At 41.6% G+C, this 20,823-nt stretch overlaps 2 protein-coding genes across 3 annotated transcripts in view; one reads left to right on the forward strand and one right to left on the reverse strand.

Annotated features, from left to right (window-relative positions):
- Positions 1-5,220: 5,220 nt before the first annotated feature.
- On the forward strand, positions 5,221-16,055 carry FBXO7 (F-box protein 7). The gene is made up of 9 exons (XM_080620832.1): positions 5,221-5,477; positions 6,491-6,770; positions 7,788-8,015; positions 9,395-9,536; positions 10,648-10,731; positions 11,849-11,941; positions 12,868-13,044; positions 13,715-13,752; positions 14,118-16,055. The coding sequence occupies exons 1-9, from the start codon at positions 5,356-5,358 to the stop codon at positions 14,520-14,522; spliced, it is 1,569 nt and encodes a 522-aa protein (XP_080476958.1). The 5' UTR covers positions 5,221-5,355; the 3' UTR covers positions 14,523-16,055.
- A 4,222-nt stretch (positions 16,056-20,277) lies between these two features.
- SYN3 (synapsin III) overlaps positions 20,278-20,823 on the reverse strand; it is a gene marked incomplete at both ends in the record, with an annotated part of 176,309 nt that continues 175,763 nt past the window's right edge. For both annotated transcript variants that reach the window (XM_080612029.1, XM_080612028.1), the window contains one exon: positions 20,278-20,410. In XM_080612029.1, the coding sequence (XP_080468155.1) occupies positions 20,278-20,410 (133 nt within the window). The remainder of the gene's footprint in view (positions 20,411-20,823) is intronic.

Consider the following 20,823-nt stretch of genomic DNA (forward strand, 5'->3'; position numbering starts at 1 on the left):
ACACAAACTGATACTCTACGACTTAAAGAGTATCTCTGAGGAAGAACTGTATCCTTGTCTCACCCTAGTCCTGCACTAAACTCTCCAGCTGCAGCCCACAGAGGAATTTCTTTCACTTCCAAATACTCAGAAAAGAAACCTCAACAGTCAACAAACACAGCACAAACAGTTCTGAAACATGATAGCAAATATAGGGTCTCCCAACCTGAAGTCCAGAAAGAGCACTTCAGTTTCACGAATATCTCTGCTGTTACCAAACAACTGGGACTGGATTTTTCAGTTTCTCTCTTGCTCCTTTGTTTCAAGTTACTCTGCAGCATGCTCAAGTATAGGTAGGTTTTCTACAGTTCACTCAATGCCAAATCAAAAAGGACTCAATAGCTTCAAGACTTTAACCCTTCCTACACACTGGTGTTCCATACGGAAAATCACCTCTGAGGGAAAAGGAATACAAAACTTATGTTTGATAGGAGAGATATATTGGAGGGAATGCTTAAAGAAAGCAGCAAATAATAACGACACAAGTTTGATAAATTACATAAAAGCAGGTGATCTCCACCTCTCCACAATCACTGGAAATAGCCACAGAAAAACTCCAGTAAGTTCTTGTTTGTGATTTTCTCCATTTAGTGTGGAAAGCAATGCTATCCACTTCCAACTCATGAGGCAGCTGTCACTCTAGCACAATGAAATCTTCAAATAGAATCCATATGAGGCAAACACTGCCCTTACCCCACAGGTTATATTTGTGAGCAGGTCTGGGACCCCCCATATCTTCCGAAGGCTTTGCAAAAGCACTGTGTTAGCACAGTTTTTCCTGATCGTGGCTTGCCTACTGAAGCTGTTCATACAGTCTTTCAAAGCCTTGGAGTAGAGTTGCCAGAGAGCTATTAACTTGTGCCAGTCTGCAAAACAAGTAACATAGCTCCAGTGCCTAAACAGAATAAGTTAACAATGGATAACTCTGTTGGGAGGCAGTTGTCTGATGAACTGATGGAAAAAAAACTGATTTCCACTATTTGGATCCATTGAGTTCATGTTGCTGACCTCTGTAACTGCCATATCAGAGCACCTGAGCCAGGACTACTACATTTATTTTTACCAAAGCCCATTTAGCAAAAAAATAATCAGTGTTCTTCTAGCTTTGCACTGCACACTGCCCTCACAATCAAGAATAGTAAGGGTGCTCTTAAGCTGGTCCCCAAAAGGCAGGAGAAGACTTAAGAAATATCGAGACCCTGGGCAGCACGCATTACTTGTCTAGGATCTACCCAGATTGAGACCTGAGTCCATCATTTGCGTATAGCTGTTCTAAGCTTTCCTCTCTGCTTCCAGCTGTTTGGCTCACTCATTAGTCACTTGTACAACTAAATGTACACATTCAGTTACTTTCATGGAGGTGGCAGCAGCATGAGGCACTCTCTCAACCTATTCAACTCCTATCCTGGTTTTACATAAATTGCAGTCCTGTAAGAAGTCACCACAGATTCCTAGAAGGTAGATGCAGTAATCTCGCTAAGAAAATCCTCCCGACCCATTTCGTTCATCACAAGACATAGTAAATCTTCCTCTGAGAATCCTCCTCCATGGGTGGAGCCTCTTTTTACTACACAGAGAAATTTGATTTTGTGCTGCTAATGCAAAGGTATCAAATTCTGTCTTTGATATGCCACTTCAAAGACTTTTGCTCTGCACACAACTCAGCAATTAAATACTGTAAAGAAACATGTAAATCAAAGAAAACATGGTGGTAGGTAAAAAGGTCTGAAGCAGTCTGGCAAACTCTAGAAAAAAAAAACCAACCTGAAAGGCCCTTTGCTCCATATGACACTCAAAGTTTTCATCAGAAACAGAGAAGTCAAAAGGCACATTAGCAAACTTCAGACACCACTTAAGGGTCATCTTTAGACCACCAATCTGAGATGGTGTAAAGCAGAGCTCCACTAAATATGTTAGCCACAGAGCACTAGCATAATGGGCTATAAAATGCTTTTTAGGAATAAAGTTGACCACCATCAAGCTGCAAGAAGTTAGGAGGTTTAGATGATCTTAAGGTCCTTTCCAACCCTAACTATTCTATGATTCTTACCACTGGGACTGATTTGAAACTCCTCCCCCACTGGCACACTTAAAATGGTACTTCAGAATTTCACAGATCTTCTGATGATGCTCCAGCCTTCACACTCTTCTCATTCCACCACCTCTCACATCTTCCAGTGTGACCCTAATCATTCGTATATGAGTACCCTAAAGGTAAACATATACACATATGTATTTATTTATATGTATTATAAAATACACTCTTTATAGTGGCAAATACAGAAAGAAAAATAATGGAAAAGGTCCACACTCAGTTTTCAGGAAAAAAAAAGGAAATAATTCCATGAGGTATATAACTGAAGCAGAGACCTTTACTTTTTATAGTTCTCTACCTTCCTATGAAGTTGACTGCAGGTCAACAGGACTCCAACTATATTAAGTTTCAAATTTCTCAAGAGAAACCATCAGGGCTATCAATAGGGTTTTCCTTCTTTGGTGGAACGGATCCTATTGCTTGTGTTTTACATTGACCATGTAGGGGAGAAAAACTCTCAATAAAGTACTTTGAGTCTTTAACTCAACCAATTGTCTTTAACAACCATTCTGAACTACTTATAGCTAGCTTTCCTTAGTCATCATACTGTGTATTATTTTAATGAATTAGACTTAAAAATAATTCAACATTTCTGATGAGGGTGAACTATACTGAAAGTCAAAATTCTTCTGAATAGAACCACTTCTTCAAGCTTGTAAGCACACAAGTTTCCTGTACTATTCTGACACAGTGCTCTTCTCAGCCTGAGGTCAAATTTATACATGGCCATTGGAAGTCTCCTGCCTGCAGACTGAAACAAAATGAAAAAGGTGGAGAAAAATATTACTCATCAAATAACAGCCCTTTAAGAAAGATGTGTGAGGAAATATGCAATAATAGCAGCTTATTTGAAATTTGTACAGACAAACTTAGTAGAAAATGCTTTAGCCTGTCATCGTGACTGTTTCATACATGTTCTCCTATTTAATACTGTTATGCAGGGAATATGTCTAAACCTTACACTGATGCATGACTCATAAAATTCAAAGGGAAAATTGGCAGAATGCCATCAGAAATGCTCACTTGTAACTGGTGTAGCTGGTTACCTAATAATAACTACTACAGCTAGCTCCTGAGAAACTGTTTTGTTTCAGGCAATTGCTTTAGCTTGTGCGAGATCCTGAACTAAGTGTTTCAGCTGGAAATATCACAACTGTACACTGGAACATTTCTCATACTAAGGAAGCCTTCTCCACCCTCCCTAAAGAGTGCAGACTAGGCTGCTCTGGTGACAGTGAGAATGCTGGAAGGTGGCTGGGACAGGGGCAACACTGAAAGACAAAACAGAGTGAGGCATCCATGGCTACTGGATAATAATGGTCATGATGTTGAAGCAGCAGCATAACTCACTGGACTCAACCCTCTTTAAGAGAGAGGAGAGCAATTTCTGACATACACAATGCTTTTGATGCCTCCTCATGTGTTCTCTGCCTTTCTAGACTCTTTATCCCTGCCTTTGCCACTTCCTTCCACTCTCATTCCCCTCTGCAACAGCAACTTACTCTTCCAGATTTATCCAGGATGTGGCCACATTTGATGAAGACTGCATAAGCACTTCTTAAAAGGGGTAGTGGGAAATGCCACAGCAAGCTTCTTGAGAAATCGCTTGGTTTAATGCTCACAGCTGAGGGCCTGGTACCTTACACCAAGCTGATTGTAATGAGCATCAGCTCTTCCTTTGCTCAAAGAGTGTTATTCCATCTCAGCAGCCCCTTTGCCTTTCATTACCTTCACCAATACTAGTCTTTGCCTTTCATTGATTTGATGTGTGGAAACCAGATGATGGTTGCCCTTCAGTTTGAGACTTATCTGACAGCAAATCAGTGCTATCAAAGTGAACTGAAGTTTAGCAACCACATTTAGGTGTGTTGGATGATCATATTCAGGTGACATTAAGGGGATTTCACCTGTAGCCCAGAACATAATTTTGTCTTTTCAGTCTCCTTTTTCTGACTGGCCCTGTAAGTGCTGAAGGGACACACGGCTGTTCTTATAAATGTGGGTTTAAACAATGTGAATAGTGTCACAATGAGCAGTTATACTTGGTGGTAGCTCTGTAAGACAGGTCTTTCAAGTTCACTTTACCTATTGGTTTAGTACTATATTGCTAGAAAGTATCCCAGTTTTCCTGCACCTCATATTTCTTGTACTATTCCTTGTATGAAGTAAATTATATGATTAGAAAGTAAACCAAGATGAACAGAGAATAACCACTGCTCTGAAGTTACATTCAAATTCACTGTTCTCTAAAATTTAGTAGAATTCATCAAGTAAAAACTTGAATAAATCACACCTTTTACGTCTCCTCCCCGACTGACATGACACATCTGCAAAGTGCCTTTCTAGATGAAGTTAAGTATACTTTTCAAGAGATCTAAGATGCGGAGAGGGACTTTTTTTCCCCAAGCGTGCCAGATAAAGGGGAACCAAAGCCAGTAATCTTGACTTTGTGCCACTTTATATTTTTGGCGAGATTATCTGACTGCACGCATTAAAACATTACCTCAAGATGCCAATTCAGCCATCCACCTTAACCCCCACATTCCTTTACAAAACTAAACGCTTTTGAGGGCAGCATCCTTCATCCCTTCCCCTAGCACGTTTCCATAAACTTCGAGAACAGTTTAAGGCCAACCAGCAGCACACCCTCTCAGCATGTTTTAGAATGAGGGGCGAAGAGGTAACAGCAGCCCAACCGAACCCCTCCACACCCTGTGGCAGCAGGCAAACAACACTCAGAAACAACTCCCGCCAGTGTCCATCCGCTTCCGGGCACGGCGGCGATAAACTGCTAAAGGGAACAGACCACCGCTGAACCACAGCAGCAAAACCACCTCAGTAACAGAGGCGAAAAACAGCAACAACACACACGAGGGAGAATGAAGTAGAAAGACAGCGGGCAGACTGTCCGCCTCCCGGCGCATGCGCGGCACAGCCCAAGCGCCCAATCATCGATCGCCGCCGGGCAGGGCCACCGCGCGGTCCAGGGCGCGGCACTGCCGAGGCAGCGATCGTGCGCGCGGCCGGCGGCGCGCTGACGGGCAGCCACGCGCCCCAGGGGCGGTGCCGACCGGGGGCGGTGCCGCGCCAACCAAAACACCGGCACGCCCCGGCAGCCCTTGCGCCGCCGCCGCCGCCACCGCCGCCGCCGCCTTCCGGTGGGGCCTGGTTTAAGGGCGTGAGGCGGGAGACCTGCTGTTGCCGCCGCCGCCGCCGCCATCATGAAGCTTCGTGTGCGAATGCAGAGGCAAACGGCGCCACTGGAGGTAGAAGGGGCGGAGCCAACGCTGGGGGAGCTGCGCGCGCAGCTGCGCCAGACCCTGCTGCCTGCCTGGGGGTACAGGTAACGTGTGCGGAGCGAACCAGATCGAGGGAGTAGGGGGAAAAGTGGCGGGGGAGGGTGGTGGCCGCGCGCACGCGGGGCTTGGCATGGCGGGGCCGTGCCACCCGTTGGGCGGGGGCGGGGGGAGGCGGCGGCGGCGGTGGTGCTGCCCTTTGCAGGGCGTGTGCTGGTGGTGGGGCCCGTGTGCGGTGTCCCGCCGAGGGGCACCGAGAAAGTGCCCGGGTCACGGGCGGCCCATCGCGAGGGTTATAAGCAAGCCCGGCTGGAGGTTTTTGTCCGTTCTCGGGGTTGCTGACCGGGTCTCCACTGCTTGAGGTGGGGTTTGCGTCATGGCTGGTCGCTGCAGGGATAGAAAGCGAAACTTGCTTTGGGAGAAGCTCACCTTTGATTGGGTGCAATGTGCTAATGCTGCACTAGTGAAACACACTGGTAGCACGGCAGTGTGCTGCACAACAGTGTGGACAGGCAAAACTGCTTGTTTTGCCACATAGCTGATACTGGATAGCTGCTTCTGTGCTAACCAGTTTTGTTTCTGTTTGGTTTTATTGGGCTTACTCTGAAGCGTCTTATTGCCCTCAACTGTAACTAGCATTCTGGCCTTTGGAAATGAATGTTTTGCTTAATGAGAAAGCAAGGTGGTCGAGTCTGCAGCACTCTCTTGTCTTTAAATAATCTCAGCCAGTAGTTTATTTAAAGCTTGTTTTGCCAGGTGTGATACCTTCTATTTTGGAGGGCACTTGTTTGCTTTCCTTCGTAACTGTTTTATAAACAGTTGCTGTAAGTGAAGTTATACCTACCAAGCGGCTACAGCTACTTAAAATGTGCTTGGAGAAAAATGTGATTAAATACTGTATTTTTTTTCTCCACTCTTCCTTTAATATATGCTTGATTATTAATGGCTTAAAACTCATGGCATAATACTGTTGTAGTATGCAGTATGCATTTCTAACTTTACCTCTGTGTGCAGTTACCCACGTGCAGTCCTTATGTTTCCTTACCTTTTCATTCTGCAGTCCTGATACCAGGTTTTCAATAACATTGAACAGAAAAGATGCTCTCACAGAAAATGAGAAAACATTAGCTTCGTATGGGATTGTTTCTGGTGATTTGATATGCTTACTACTAGAAGAAGCAGATGGACAACCCAATCTACCTCCTTCATCTACTTCCCGCCCACTTCAGAATGGTCATGAGCCATCCAACCGAAGTCAGGCCAGCAAGCCAAAAGAAGGGCAGAATGAGCAGTCTGACCACCAGAAAGCTCAGGTGGAAGTTCAAAACAGTGATGAGAGGGTAAGTACATAAGAATTGCCCTGTCAACACAAGGCAAAAAGAAGTTACATCTGTGTCAGTTGCTGTTCTATACAGTAGAGAATATCTTCAGAGTATTGGCTCCTTATACTTGTCTGATACATAGCCAGTTGTTTGGCTATGTATACATAGCCGGTTATTTGCCTATGTATGTTCCTTATTTATTTAGATGAAAGATTCTGGCATCTTCCTTCAAAGTTATAGTTGAAGATGGCAAGAAAGTTTCAAAGCAACTGTCATTGTAGAAGAGGTCTGGAAATCTGAAAATCTGTTTAACTGGGGCTGTGTGCTTTGTTGTTAATGAGAAAGGAAGTTCCATGGGTGGATGGCCATACCAGCCTCTTAAGGGTGTCTTGTGCCACTGGATCTGGATGTGGGGTAGAAGTAGCTACAGTTCCTTTAGATGCTTTTTTTCATGACCCTTTGCTTAAATCTACTTACATTTTTCATTCACCACTTCTTTTTGTGTCTGTGGGTAGTTTTATCAGTTAATGTGATAATATGGTCTGATTTTGGTACAAGAAAGGAAGCCACGATAAAACCACTGCAGTGATTTGTTTCTTTTTTTTTCCCCCAGCTATTTAGGCCTGTTGTGTTTCTAAGCAGCCCAACTTATTATTTTGGTTACTTGCATACGTGTTGGCTAAATTTAAATAAATGGTGACACTGTAGTGAGTAAATTGCTCCTGTGCATGTTGTAAAAATTCTAATCAAGGTTTACTACATTATTATCATTTTGTCTTCAAGTCTTATATGCAGTAACATGACAGACTCTTTCATGAAGGGCTTGCATTATAAATATCAAAAAATAGGCTATTTGTACATCCTCGTCTTCAGCTGGGATACTGGAAAATGGAAGCTTAATGAACCTGTTCAATATGTGTGAGAAATCAGTACAGGAGACTTGGTGCCTGTGAGGACTGGAATAAGCAGGCTAGTAATGTTGATGTATATAGATGTAATTTTCTGAACAGAGGTATGTTTTTCTTTCCCTTGAAGGCAGGATCCAGCCTAGAATTTCCTTCAGGATTAGTCCCAGAAGATGTTGACCTGGAAGAAGGTACAGGTTCCTATCCCTCCGAACCCATGCTGTGCAGTGAAGCTTCTGATGGTGAAATACCACACTCCTTAGAGATGCTCTATCTTTCTGCTGAGTGTACCAGTGCCACTGATGCCTTGATAGTTCTACTACACCTTCTCATGATGGAGACAGGCTATGTACCTCAGGTAGGTGCAGAACCAAACAGGAACTTTCTTGGTCAGTATATGAAAGTTGTGAAATACCATGGGAATGTATGATAAAAGATGCATCTGAAGATCTGCTTCTGCCTTTGTATGTCACAAAATTATAAGAATGGTTTAGGTTGGAAGGGACCTTAGAGATCATCTAGTTCCAACCCTGCTGTGTGTGTTAACTTAGGCTTTGGTTCCACTAATCTACGGAGGTGTTGTATTTGAGCATCTATGGCAGTACCTCTGTTACCATGTATGAATTCACCTTTTTCCCCTTAAGTTTTCAGATTTGAATTTTATGTTTACTAATGTGTGCCTGAATATGCAAAAAAAAGACTTTGTCTTGGGGACAGTGTTTAAATTCTTGTGTCCTTTCTTGCAATGAGGCTAACTAAGCACATGTGGGGGTCACTTTAGGTGTCTGATTGGCCAATACCAATTTAATAAAGCTGCTAAGTTAATTGTGGCCACATAGCCTGAAACTATCTGAGGAATACATGTGCCACTGGGAAGAATGTTCTTGTCAATGAGTAGGCTTGGCAGTAGGAAAAATGATTGCTTTACAGATTTCAGAGGAAAGAATGAGTCTATTTGTACTTGTGGTTTTGTTATCCCTCTCTGTGATTCCATCTGAGCCTTTTCATACTGACATTGAAAGGAAAAACTGTTAGTCTGCTCAGATGTTCAAATTAATTTCAAGCTATGGTCCTTCAAGTCCTGTCGGACATCTAAACTTCACAGAAAAGGTGCAACAACATGAGTTGTATTCAGCAAATTAATGTACATGCAGAAGTTGTCAGAATGCTGGAATGTATGACAGAAAAGAAAGGGGTGTGAGTGCTCGTAGAACAACCTCTCCTGTCAGAAACTGGGACAGGACAGAAAATTTCTAAACTTCACCTTAGATTTGCTGTCACTTTGGGGAAAGCAGTATGTATTCATAGATGAATTGGAAGGGACCTTAAAGCTCACCCAGTTCCAACCCCCTGCCAAGGGCAGGGACACCTTCCGCTAGACCAGGTTGCTCAAAGCCTTGTCCAACCTGGCCTTGACCAGTGCCAGTTATAGGTCAGCCATAGCTTCTCTGGGCAGCCTGTGCCAGTGTCTCACCACCCTCACAGGGAAGAATTTTTTCCTACTGTCTAATTTAAATCTGCCTTCTTCCAGTTTAAAGCCATTCCCCTTGTCCTGTCACTACATGTGCTTATATCTTGTAATTATAGTCTGTGTCATAATGTGCACTGGGACTAAACTTAAGAGTTGAATTGCAAGCATAAATCTGGTATTTCCTAACTTTTAATCCTCTTCTTTAAGCCCTTCAGCCTTGGTATGTGGCTAAAGTGGGTCAGTGTTTTATCTCCTTGCATTTTTAGGGGACAGAAGCCAAGGCAGTATCTATGCCAGAAAAATGGAGAGGGAATGGTGTCTATAAACTACAGTACACACATCCTCTTTGTGAAGAAGGTTCTGCTGGTTTGACTTGTGTGCCTTTGGGAGATCTTGTTGCTGTTAATGGTAAGGTAGTTGAGTTTTTATCCTGGATGCACACTGAATATTACCACTGTTTAGTGGGCAAAAACTTAAATGTGCTTTTGTGCACTCTGTTTAAAACTGCAACTTGATTATTGGTGTTGCTGAGGTCAAGAGCTGGCACTTCCTAATGCTGATGGCATTTCCTGTATCAGTGTTAACTGTTTCTCTAATCATAACAGATCAGTCCTTAGGGGATTCAGCTGTCCTTTTCATTGCAATGTTGTAGAAATCTGTTTCTTGTCTCATTTCATAGGAACTTCTATATACATTGCCAAATATTAAAAGAAGTAGCTTTGTTCCAGCTACAGTATTTTGTCTTTTCTTATGTTCTTTCTTTGCAAGACTTATAAACAACTTTCAGACTTATTTGTTCTTTAGCTTTAATTTTTCCTGTAGCACACTGTCAGTTTAACTGTGGTCTAATTTTTTGAAGCGACTTCCATATCGCTTGGTGGGGTGTTTTTGTCTTTTTCCCTATTTTCATATTTTATTGAGCATTAGGAAAATTCCATGTTTTGCAGAACCAATATTAAACTGGGATTTGATTTGAATTTCAAGGTATCCTAAATTAAATTCTTTGTTTGTTTGTAAAATTTGTGACTGGTTGTGCCAATTTGTATGAGCACATATGGTTTTTTTCTCAGAACATGTATATATCCTGGTCAAATTGTTTTAACCAAGTCAGGTTAAGGTTAGATTTAGGATAGTGTTATAGCTACCATGCATATAGTGTTCATATAGTAAGTTTGTTGAGTCTTTAGTTAATATTTCTTTAATGACTGGCTTATAATAATGGCTTTCTGTATAGCTTTATAGCTGTGTTACATCTCTTCCCATGTGGTAGAATTGTGCTTATTTTCTGTCACGAAGATCTTTGTTTATTCCTTGCTATTTTATGTTCCATTCTGTTTTTCTGAAATTATTTGTCTAACTGCTTGCTATTAGTTGGGTATTTTCCTTGAGAGGGGATATGGTAAGGAGCAAAGTTGAACACCTCCAAAGAGTAAGGCGCTAATGAAGTGGTCTTCGTCATCTCTCAATGTGTTTTATGTTTTGAAATGTCTTTTTTTTTTTTTTTTTCTTGTATTTGCAGCAACATTAAAAATCAACAAAGAGATTAAAGGTGTTAAGAGAATACAGCTATTGCCAGCATCCTTTGTTTGCTTTCAGGAACCAGGTATGGTTGAGCTATGGTACTTGTAGTAAAGTAAACTGAAAAGTAAAGAAGTGACACAGTGGCTGAGAATGTATTTCAGCAGAGGAACAAAATCAGTATAGAACAGCAAAAAAATGAATAAAAATGTGGTTACCATTTAGCTTAATTACAGCTTTGTAATAAAAGGAATTCAGATTGTATCCATTTACATTTGTTGTTACAACAATTTAAATTTCTTAGATTAATAGTGTGAGGAAAGAACCTCACAAAGCCTTGAGTCATCCTTTGGCCCACATGCTTATTATTTACGAGGTCCTAGGCACATATGTGAATTTCTGGGGCTGCAGTGCTGCATTATACCCCCTTTAAGCCTGGCAGCTCAGGACTTCAGCGGCTGATAGTATCTACACCCTTGTTGTGGCACCATAATTGTTGCATACTTTTTGTCAGAAAAACATGTGCTGAGCACATAGCGCTCTCCAGAATGCCAGAATTAGAGGGAGAACTAAGGTAAGGAAGGAGAGAAGGGCAGATAGATGTTGGTCCTTTTGAGCACAGACCCAGCTAGCCTTTTGTTCTCTGAAGTATGTGAGCAGGCTTTATGGCAGTTGAGGCTGACTCGGGGTCCTGCGCTGTGTCCTGGGTATCCCCAGTTGCTGATGTACAAGTCTAGCTGAAAGGCTTTAGAAGAATTAACTGAGCACTGAAATGTGTCTGATATAATGATGGAGTCTTCTGGCTCCAGTTTCTTCAGAGAACAGAGTGGAAAACCGTTCCTGTCAGAAAAATGAATATTTTGGGCATTTACAATGTAGGCACATGTTACACGTGAGCTTTGAAATCTGACAAAGGAAGCTCTGACAGCTTAAGAGTTGTTTTGTTTCTGAAGAACTGAATTATTTCTTTTAATGGTGCTTTTTAAGGCCAAAGGAAAGCCTCACCTGACTGTGGAACTCGTCTACTTTGTCAGTGAATTACTTACTGCATGATAGTTACATTCTAACTGCATAGCTGTTCTCACCAAGATTACAAGCAGGTTACAGTTTTGCTTGTAAGAAAACCATTATTCTTCTTCTCTTACATCATTTTTGCGTTACAACCTCCTGAAGTTAAGCTTTTCACCTCTCTTCTTTGACAGAAAAGGTTGCAGGTGTTTACAAAGACCTTCAGAAATTATCCCGTCTCTTTAAAGACCAGTTGGTTTACTCTCTTTTGGCGGCTGCCCGACAAGGTGAGAGAACATACAGTTTGAGATGGTACTTAATTTTTGAGGATGGAAGGACGGGGGTCTATCTGAAGCCTTGAAGGAAGAGTGTTAGAAACTGCTGTTCAGTGATATAAATAGTAAGCATAAAGTAATTTATACATTCTAAAGAAATCATATTAATCTTTGTGTCTTGGAAAATGTTAATGTAGTGGTACTTTCCTGGTTTTAAGTTTTGATCGCTTTAGTCTCACTTAAGAGACTGGAGTGGAGTGGCTGTTTTCCACACTTAGCAATGAGAAAATCACACCACAATAACTTTGTGGCAGTAGTTCTGTAGTTTTGATCCATTTCTTTGGCAAAGCAGAAAGATTTATATTGCATCATATTTGGAATGATCTTCTCAGCAGCTGGTCATTGAGGGTTTGGAAAAGATGGTAGGAAGTAACCCAAGCTGGTGTTTGTGCAATGATAAGAAGCCAGGCTTTCTCTGCATAGGTATTGCCATAAAAGTTCTCAGCTTTAAAGATTACTCAGTCGAATTCTCTCTAGACTTCAGTGCGGGAAGGTTTTATGAGAAGTATGTGCTCTGTATTTAATGTGTTTTTTGTGGGCTCATGAAATTGGGCAGGTCTTTTCTTTTTTTGTGAGCTGTCCCTTTGTTCTGTAGCCCATAAACATAGTTAGATGTGTGAAATGTTTCTGAGGCTTAGTGGCCAATAGCAGTCAGTGTGAAGTGCCATCTGCCCTATTTTGTGCTCTCTGTAAATGCACTTAGAATTGCGAGAGATCTGTTCTACAAGAATTCACGTCAATACTTTGAGAAAGTTGGTGTAACTCAGGCATCAAAGGGAAATGATTTAAGGGAAACATTATAATGTCCTTTCTTTTAGGGCCTTTAGAAATAAACTCTGCACTGCTTATGTAATGCTTCTGTTTTCTCCACTTTGTAGCTCTGAACTTGCCAGATGTGTTTGGGTTAGTGGTCCTTCCTCTTGAGCTCAAGCTTCGGATTTTCAGACTTCTGGATGTCCGTTCACTCCTCTCTCTCTCTGCTGTTTGCCGTGATCTTTACACAGCTACAAATGACCAGCTTCTGTGGAGGTTCATGTATCTGCGAGATTTCAGAGGTAATGCTGAGACACGTTTTTGTAGTTACATTCTCATGTGAACAGAGGGGTTATGTCTGACAGATTTTGATAAGATGCTTCTCAGGCAACCACTTCTTATTATTAAACTCTATGACTAAATGCAGTCATTTATGATGCTAACTGTACAGATGGTCAGATGTAATTCAGGTGGATGCACAAGTTTTGTGCCAGGAAAATTGTTGACAATCTGCTGAGCCATTACTGATGAGCCACATAGTTCTTCCTGTTGTGTGGTGCAGACTTGTTTTCATCTGTTTTGCTGGCTACCTTGGTGTACCAGCTGTTGCAGATACTAGGAAGTAAAGAGATATTTCTGCTATAATTTCTCACAATAGATTGAAGAAATAAGGTGATCGGGGAAGTGCTGTCAGAAATCAAAGATGGGACAGTGTTTGTGGGATTTCTCTGCTTAGTATCTTTCGGAGGTGATGCTTTATGTAGAATAGGTGTGCAAGTGGATTACCTATTGAATGGTCCTGGAGCTTTTATATTTTTTAAGATACTTTTATCTTTATGAAAAATGTATTGACCAAAAATTTTTTAATCTCTTGATTCTTTGAATTCTGACAAGACTGTGGATATCTGTAGCATGAATGCTGCTTAAAGCCAAAATAGATTGCTCTTCTTAATTTTTCACTTCTCCTTGTAGATCCTATTGCAAGGCCTCGTGACACAGACTGGAAAGAAGTAAGTGGCTTTTTTTATATAATCTCTTGGAGATTAGTCTCCATGGGCTGACTTGAGAATAAAGCAAAGGCTTTGGGAGGCAGAACTTTGAGTTAATTTTTAGTTTTAAACTGTAGTGTTCCATGTACATGTGTTGAGTTTGGTCAGAGTAGAGCACAGCATCAAATTATATGATGCATGTCCAAATTGTGAGTTATAGGTCTTCCAGAGATGCTGTGTTTGGCCTTTTGCAGGTGGGGGCGTTGCTGTTCTGGGTTTTCAGACTGGTGAAGAGTGCTTTTCTGCTGCAGAACTGAATGCTGTTGCTGAAGCTGTAATGCAAAGCAGTTACAGAGCTTTAAGATGCTTTTGTTTTCTGTCTGCAGCTATACAAGAAAAAGTTGAAACAGAAGAAGGAGGCCCTCAGATGGAGGCACATGATGTTTCTGCCCCCTACACCACATCCAATCCCCTTTCATCCCAACCCATTCTATCCTAATCCCTTTCCTCCCAACCCATTCCCGTCAAACCCAATCTATCCCCCAATGATCATTGGTGGGGAATATGATGAAAGACCAACACTTCCATATGTTGGAGACCCAATTAACTCACTCATTCCTGGCCCAGGAGAAGCACCAGCCCAGTTTCCTCCGTTCAGACCACATTTTGACCCAATTGGTTCTCTGCCAGGAGCTAACCACATACTTCCAGGACGAGCTGGTCCCAGTGACAGGTTTCCACCTAGACCCAGCCGAGGCCGCCCCATGGACATTCGCCGTGCATTCATATGATTGCTGCATTTTCCTTCAGTGAGTTTTGTAGTCCCTGAGCTTGCTTTTTAACTGTAGGAGATTGTAAATCGCAGGCACTAACATCTGCCGTCTTTTCTGATTGTAGCAAGAACGTGTGCATGGTAATGTTTCAACCACAAAGGCTGGGTTTGTTTTATGCTCTGGTAGTACTGTACCACCTGGCACTAAGCTCTGTTTCACAGAGCTACAACGTAGGACAGTTTGTTTTGCTGCCCCCTGCCCTTGCCCTTAATAGTCTGTGAAGTGCTACTTAGAGACCAGAAGGATACTGACCAAGTAATTTGCTGCATCAGATAAAGAGCACTTTAAATACAAACCCTATACTTGTCTGTCTTATTTGAAGAGTTTTATTAAATTGCCAGGAAAAATGATGTTGTTTTAAAGTCAGCCTGGCTAATAATCTTTATTAACAAAGAAATGTACAGAGTTCCACTTAGAACAGGATACTGCCACTGTTATGGTAGATGTGGGTTTGTGGAAATTTTCAAAGATGTTTCCTTTTTTCTTTAATGTTTTATTAGGTAAAAAGAATTTTTGTATTGTTACTTAATACACAAAGAATACAGGGAAGGGGTTTTCTTTACAATGGAAATAATAGAACACAAATCAATATGTTTTACAAACAACTGAGTAAAGTCATGCTACAGTGCAACTCAGAAGTCTGAACAGAAGCAGAGCAATTGTACAAAGAACCAGCAGCAAAACTTTTGTCTTCTTCCTTGACTTTACAAATAAGGAGCTGTAATACATGGCTGCATTTACTGTGTGTGAACTGAAACTGGTACAAAAATCAATCTTTTCTCCTGCCTAACTTAAGGAATTGAATAGGTTGACCTGGTTGCAGTGGAAATGGGAACCCAGCAGGAGAAGTGGAATCAATTCTGACTTTACTGCAGTAAATGCCATTTAATTCCATTGCTTGAGTATCAGAATGTATCTTGCCAGGAAGAAATGTTTTGTAGAAATTTATGAGCACCTTTCAAGTGTTGTCTTATTAACTAATGAGCAAATAACAAGACCACTGTTAAAGTTGCCTGATCAGACCTGCAGGCTGATGCTGAAGCTCAGTTAAAGGAAGACTGGAATGACTAAACTTTGCTAGAACTTCTTATTTCTTACATATTTTTTTAAGATGGATTGACCTCAGTGTTCCTGTAAATGTAAATTGTACTGATGACTGTTGTGACAGCTGATATTGTTTTCTAAAATATTTTTGGAATTCCAATAGTGAAAATGGAATGGCACTTCCTGTTAAATACAAGCTATTTAATGGGTAATACTTACGTGCTTTTTCAGGTGATATTTTAGTGATTCATCATCTTGTTTTGTATAAAATCAGCTGACTTCGGTAGGGCCAGGAAGTTTTGCTGTTAACTCCAGTGGAAGTAAAATATAATACCTTATTTTGCTGTCAAAAGTTGTATTGCTTCTTTCTTCCCTTTTCTGTTTCACAGCAGTGGCATGTGCAAATCCTCCCATAATTATGCACCTAAGAATCTGGGGACACCGGTTTCTCTTCAATAGCAAGATTAGCTTTCATTTTTAACATCTTCCTGCAGTGGTTGAATTGCTTCATTCCAATGAGTGTGCCCCATGCTGCTCTGTAGTTGAGCCCTCCCTGCCATGAAAACAGCATCATCATGCTTCTGCCAGGCTGATGCCACGGGTTCTGTTTATCCTGGATTTTGTCACCTGAATGTTAGTTTTTGAAGTGTACTCAGCCTTTTCACAGATACACCACTAAGTGACTTGAAGATACTCCTTGTTCTTCATTGTTGCTTCACATTATAGTAAGGCTGTTGTGAGCCAAAGGTAAAGGGGATGTGACTTAGTCTGAACTGTCAAGTTCCCTAAAGAGGTGTCCCCTTCATTCCTGAAACAGGGTATGGAATATCAAGTGAATATCTTGGGACCAACAGTGTAAAATTAGATGACAAAATAGAGGAAATACTTGGAAACTAGCTCAACAGCTCTGAAGTCAGGTGTGTGTGTCTCTTTACTGTTTGAGAAATCCCAAAAGGTGACATGCCTGAATGTGTTTCTTACCTGTACTGTTCACCTGTATCCAGCACTGTTAAAGTTGCTTAACAGTGCTGGATACACTTGAAATAAGAAACTATAGTCCTTGGCTTTTCTGTTTATTGTTTTATCTTATTCAGGAACCTTAAACCAACTAGATGATATAACTGGGTCTTATGTGGGGTGTAAGGTCTTACAAACCTGCCTGTCAATAGTAAATGTAGAAAATAACATTGCAGTTATGAGCAGGACTGCTATTATTCTGAACCCTGGCTTTATACAAGACTTGTAGTCGCATTGGAATATGTGACATTCCTCTTGAAATACCACACCTAGATATTACAAGAAAGTTAAGATGTTTCTCAGGCTGTATCTAAACAGCAAAGTAGAAACTGATTTTTTTCAGGTGGATCTGGCTCCTTGGGCTGGATCCAAAGAAATTATTCTTGTTTCCTGGCTCCCAGGTGAAGAAGATTGAGGCTGCAGGACAAAAGGGAAGCTCTTAACCAGATGCTTCATTTTCACAGTTGTGTGAGATCCCAAGGCATGCTGTGGGGCATTGACTGCCCTGCTATTTAAATGCAGCTTCTATTCACTGACTTTCCTGTTGCATTCTTACTGCCCCTAACTCCAGCTGTTCTATTTAAGTACCTGAAATACCTCTTGGGTACACTTTAGTTCCCCATTCATATAAAATATACCCTTTTTATTTCTCCCTCTCTTGCTTTGTTGGACTCTAGGGGTTTTAGAATAGGAACCCTGCCTTAAAAGGGTTAACACAAATACATGATGATGCATTTGTGAATCTCTTGCTAGCCACAAAATCTAGTTGTAGATTGAAGTGTCCTATTGGAACATTTATAAAACACAGTATAGAATTTCATCATTTTGACTTGGGAAATTGACTCAATGCTTTCATTAGAGCACTTTCTGTGGCTAGAACTGAAGTTGCTTGTCAGGATCTATAGGAGTAACCAACCGAAGCTGAGAGTGCCTGTTGCTCTCACTGGTTTTTGCAAGGTGGAGCTAGGAGGAGGGAGATGCCATTCTGTTTGCTTCTCCCTAGAAAAATGGCAGCTAGAAGCTGAAGGCAAATGAAGGGATTTGAGCCACTGCTGTGTATAAAGTCATCAGTGCTATCCTGTAACTGTGGTCTGTTGGAGAATGCTGCTGCTGTGTTGAAATGCAGCATCAGCAAATGATACAGCTGTTGTGGTTTTGGTGATGAACTAGGATCGATTTATGGGGCTGTGCCATGCTAGTCACTAGTTACTTGTTTTTTGTCTAGGTTGTGTTGGTGAGAGAGACATAAAAAGATCCAGGGGATAGAGCAGTTGAGGATTCTGGCAGTAAACTTTTATTTCTGCCTTTATCTCTGGTGACTGTTTAGTAGGAAAAGGCATAAATCATGCTGAGGGAAGTGTTACAGAAGGAAATCCTCTCCCATCAGGCTTGTATTACCTCTTCTGCATGTAGTGGAGCCTGTTAATCTGCTATTGTTTTTGCCAGTGGGACAGTGCCTGCTCAAGGCCGTTTGTCACTCTTTTATTGCTCCTGGAGACTGCAAAACAGCAGGGTCTGTTTTTTTTCTCAATGGCATCTATTTATGATGCTATACTGTAAGATGCTTAGCAAACCTGGAAAGACAACACAGAACTGGGGGAAAAATGAAACAATCAGGGAATAGGGTGGTTCTGTAATACTGAACTTGAGGTATAAATCATTGATCCAGATGAGTCTCTCGAGAGCCTTCCAACCTGGAAAAGCTGTGCTGTTACTAGCCTGAAAGTGGTCACAGGTCACAAAAGCCATTATATGTGTGAAGGCCTGCTCAGGGGTAGGTCATACAAGTTCCAGATGACTGCATTGGATTTAGATGTTACTTACAGGTGCGATGCATGAAGGAATTGCTTATTTGGCTTTATGCCCATCAGTGAATCATAAGATCCAAGATGGCAAATGCTGCTGTTGCTTTTGTTGCTTTGGGGATCTCCCTGTTTCAGTGACAGCAAAGATCTGTGCCATTGGCTCAAATGTTTTTAACTTACTGACATTCCTGACTCCTGGAGCATTCCGAAGTGTTATCAAAGTGAAGTTGCTAAGGGAAGCACAAAGCCTAAAGTCTGGCCTTGAAGATGTATGCATGGTTTGTGACTAAACACTTGACAAAACTTGAAGAAAATCTGAGGAGGTGGGATGGAGACTGTGCCTGCATTAGGTCTTTTCTAGATAGAGCACAGTGCAAGGGGTGGGTTCTCAGCTGGTAGGAATTGCCATAGATACGTTGTTTTACCCAGGGAGGGCTTTTTCAATCATGCTTGTGTCCTTCCTGGGTTTTTTGCCTGGTTCTAGTGTACTTCACAGTCCTGGGGTAAAGGTTGGACTTTATGATCTTAAAGGTCTTTTCCAACCTAGTTGATTCTGTGATTCTATATGCTCATACATAGCTTCATTCTTATAAAAGCACACCAAAAGATCCATCTCTGTCTCCTCTGGAAGATTAAGTCTTGGAGGTGGTCAGGGAGGACTAATACTGTTCATTACCTGCTTGGGACAATCCCAACATGCCCTCCCATGGCTTGGTGTCTTTGGATGAACCCCAGCTTATCTTATTTGGAAAGGATAGTTTGCCTGTTCTGTTGCAGGTTTGTCACCTTGCACTCATTTCTGCAATCTCCCCAGTCAGTCAATGGGAGTTCAGGGAGGGAGACAGGATTTCACTCCATCTCTCTGCGCATTTGGTATTATGGAACACTCAGCACACAAGTATGTGCACTTCATCAACTCTGCTATTAATTAAGCATGTTCCTGGGGGACATACTTAGCCAGATGTGACCAAGTCACCAAGGTGCTTGGAGTTTAGCTGGGTTTTGTCCAGAATTTGTGTGAACTGTGAATGTGAATTCCGGTGTTTCCAGGGGCAGGGGAAAAGGTTGTTTTTTGTGTCAAAGGCCCATTTCTCAGGTTATTTTGAGCTAGGGCTACACGATTAAAACATGACATTTTTATCTCAGAACTCAGCCATCACGTGCAGGGGATATGAATGCAAGGCATGAAACAGAGATGTTTCATCTGTTATGAGCAGAATGATCTGGAACAAACCAGCAGCCCATCTGGATGACCTGCTCATGTGATCTTTGGTGCTTAATGATGCCTGGTTCTGTATTTAACTTGAAATGTTGTTTTGCTCTGAAAAGTGACTTTTTATAAAATCAGCATCATGAAGTTTCACAGGTCACTGTCTCCATGCTCAAGCATGCTCACTTTATCAGTCAATGAATACTTTGTCGTGACTCCATCTTTGCACATCTATTTCTGAAGTAAACCTGTATTTTTTTCAGTTATTGAGAGTTACCAAATTGTACTGACTGTCTACAAATCGAAGTAAAATCGACTTTGCACTGTTACAACTGTGGTGATGCCAGAGGGGTTAGCAAGAGTAAAATTTGCTTTAGGACTTGGTCGTTTGAACAGATGTGATTCTGATTATGCACAAAACCCCCAGTGAAATATTGCCACTTTTATACAGCCACTTTTCAGACCATTATAATTGGAATATTTTCTTTGTATTAAAACAAATACAGTTTTCCAAATTCCATTTACCCAGATGTTAGTTGTAAGTCGCTGGGTAGCACTGAGTGTGTTGCAGGGTGACATCAGGTATGCTGTTATGAAGAGAGAGGGCGGGCAGAAGCACGGATCAGCTGCAGGGCTGTTAATCAGAAAACAGGCTAGCAAATGATTTCCTCAGGTTTCGGATGGTCTCAGCTTTTGCTTCATCTTCATTGGCGTTTCCCCGCTGGGATGATTCAGGTATGCTGAAGGTGTTTGTCAGGGACTGCGATTTGCTGAAATGGAAAACAGAGTTCTGACTCAAGAGAAGGTGTTAGTTCAAAGCTGGTTACTGATGCTTTGTGCTCTATCACAGAGACAAATTCAAGGATGAAAGGAGAGGTTACCAAGGAGAATCTCTATATGCTAAGACATCCAGGAATGGGGGAGGTGGTGGGGGTGTGTGTGTGGAAAAGGATGGGACATGGGCAAGTAGCTCCAATATCAGAGTCCACATTAGTGTTTATGAAAACACCTGACTAAAAGTATTCAGTTACCACTTTGTGCAACTGTTGTGAGGATCACTTAAGTAATTTTGCTACTAATACAGAAGAATGGATTCATACTGAGGGTCACCTGTGTCTTTATCAGCCGTATCATGATTGATGGTCCTCTCCTTTCAGATGTGAGAACGTGAGAGGTTTGACAA

This window comes from Psittacula echo (assembly GCF_963264785.1).
Source record: "Psittacula echo genome assembly, chromosome: 1".
In the NCBI taxonomy this organism is placed as follows: Eukaryota; Metazoa; Chordata; class Aves; order Psittaciformes; family Psittacidae; genus Psittacula; species Psittacula echo.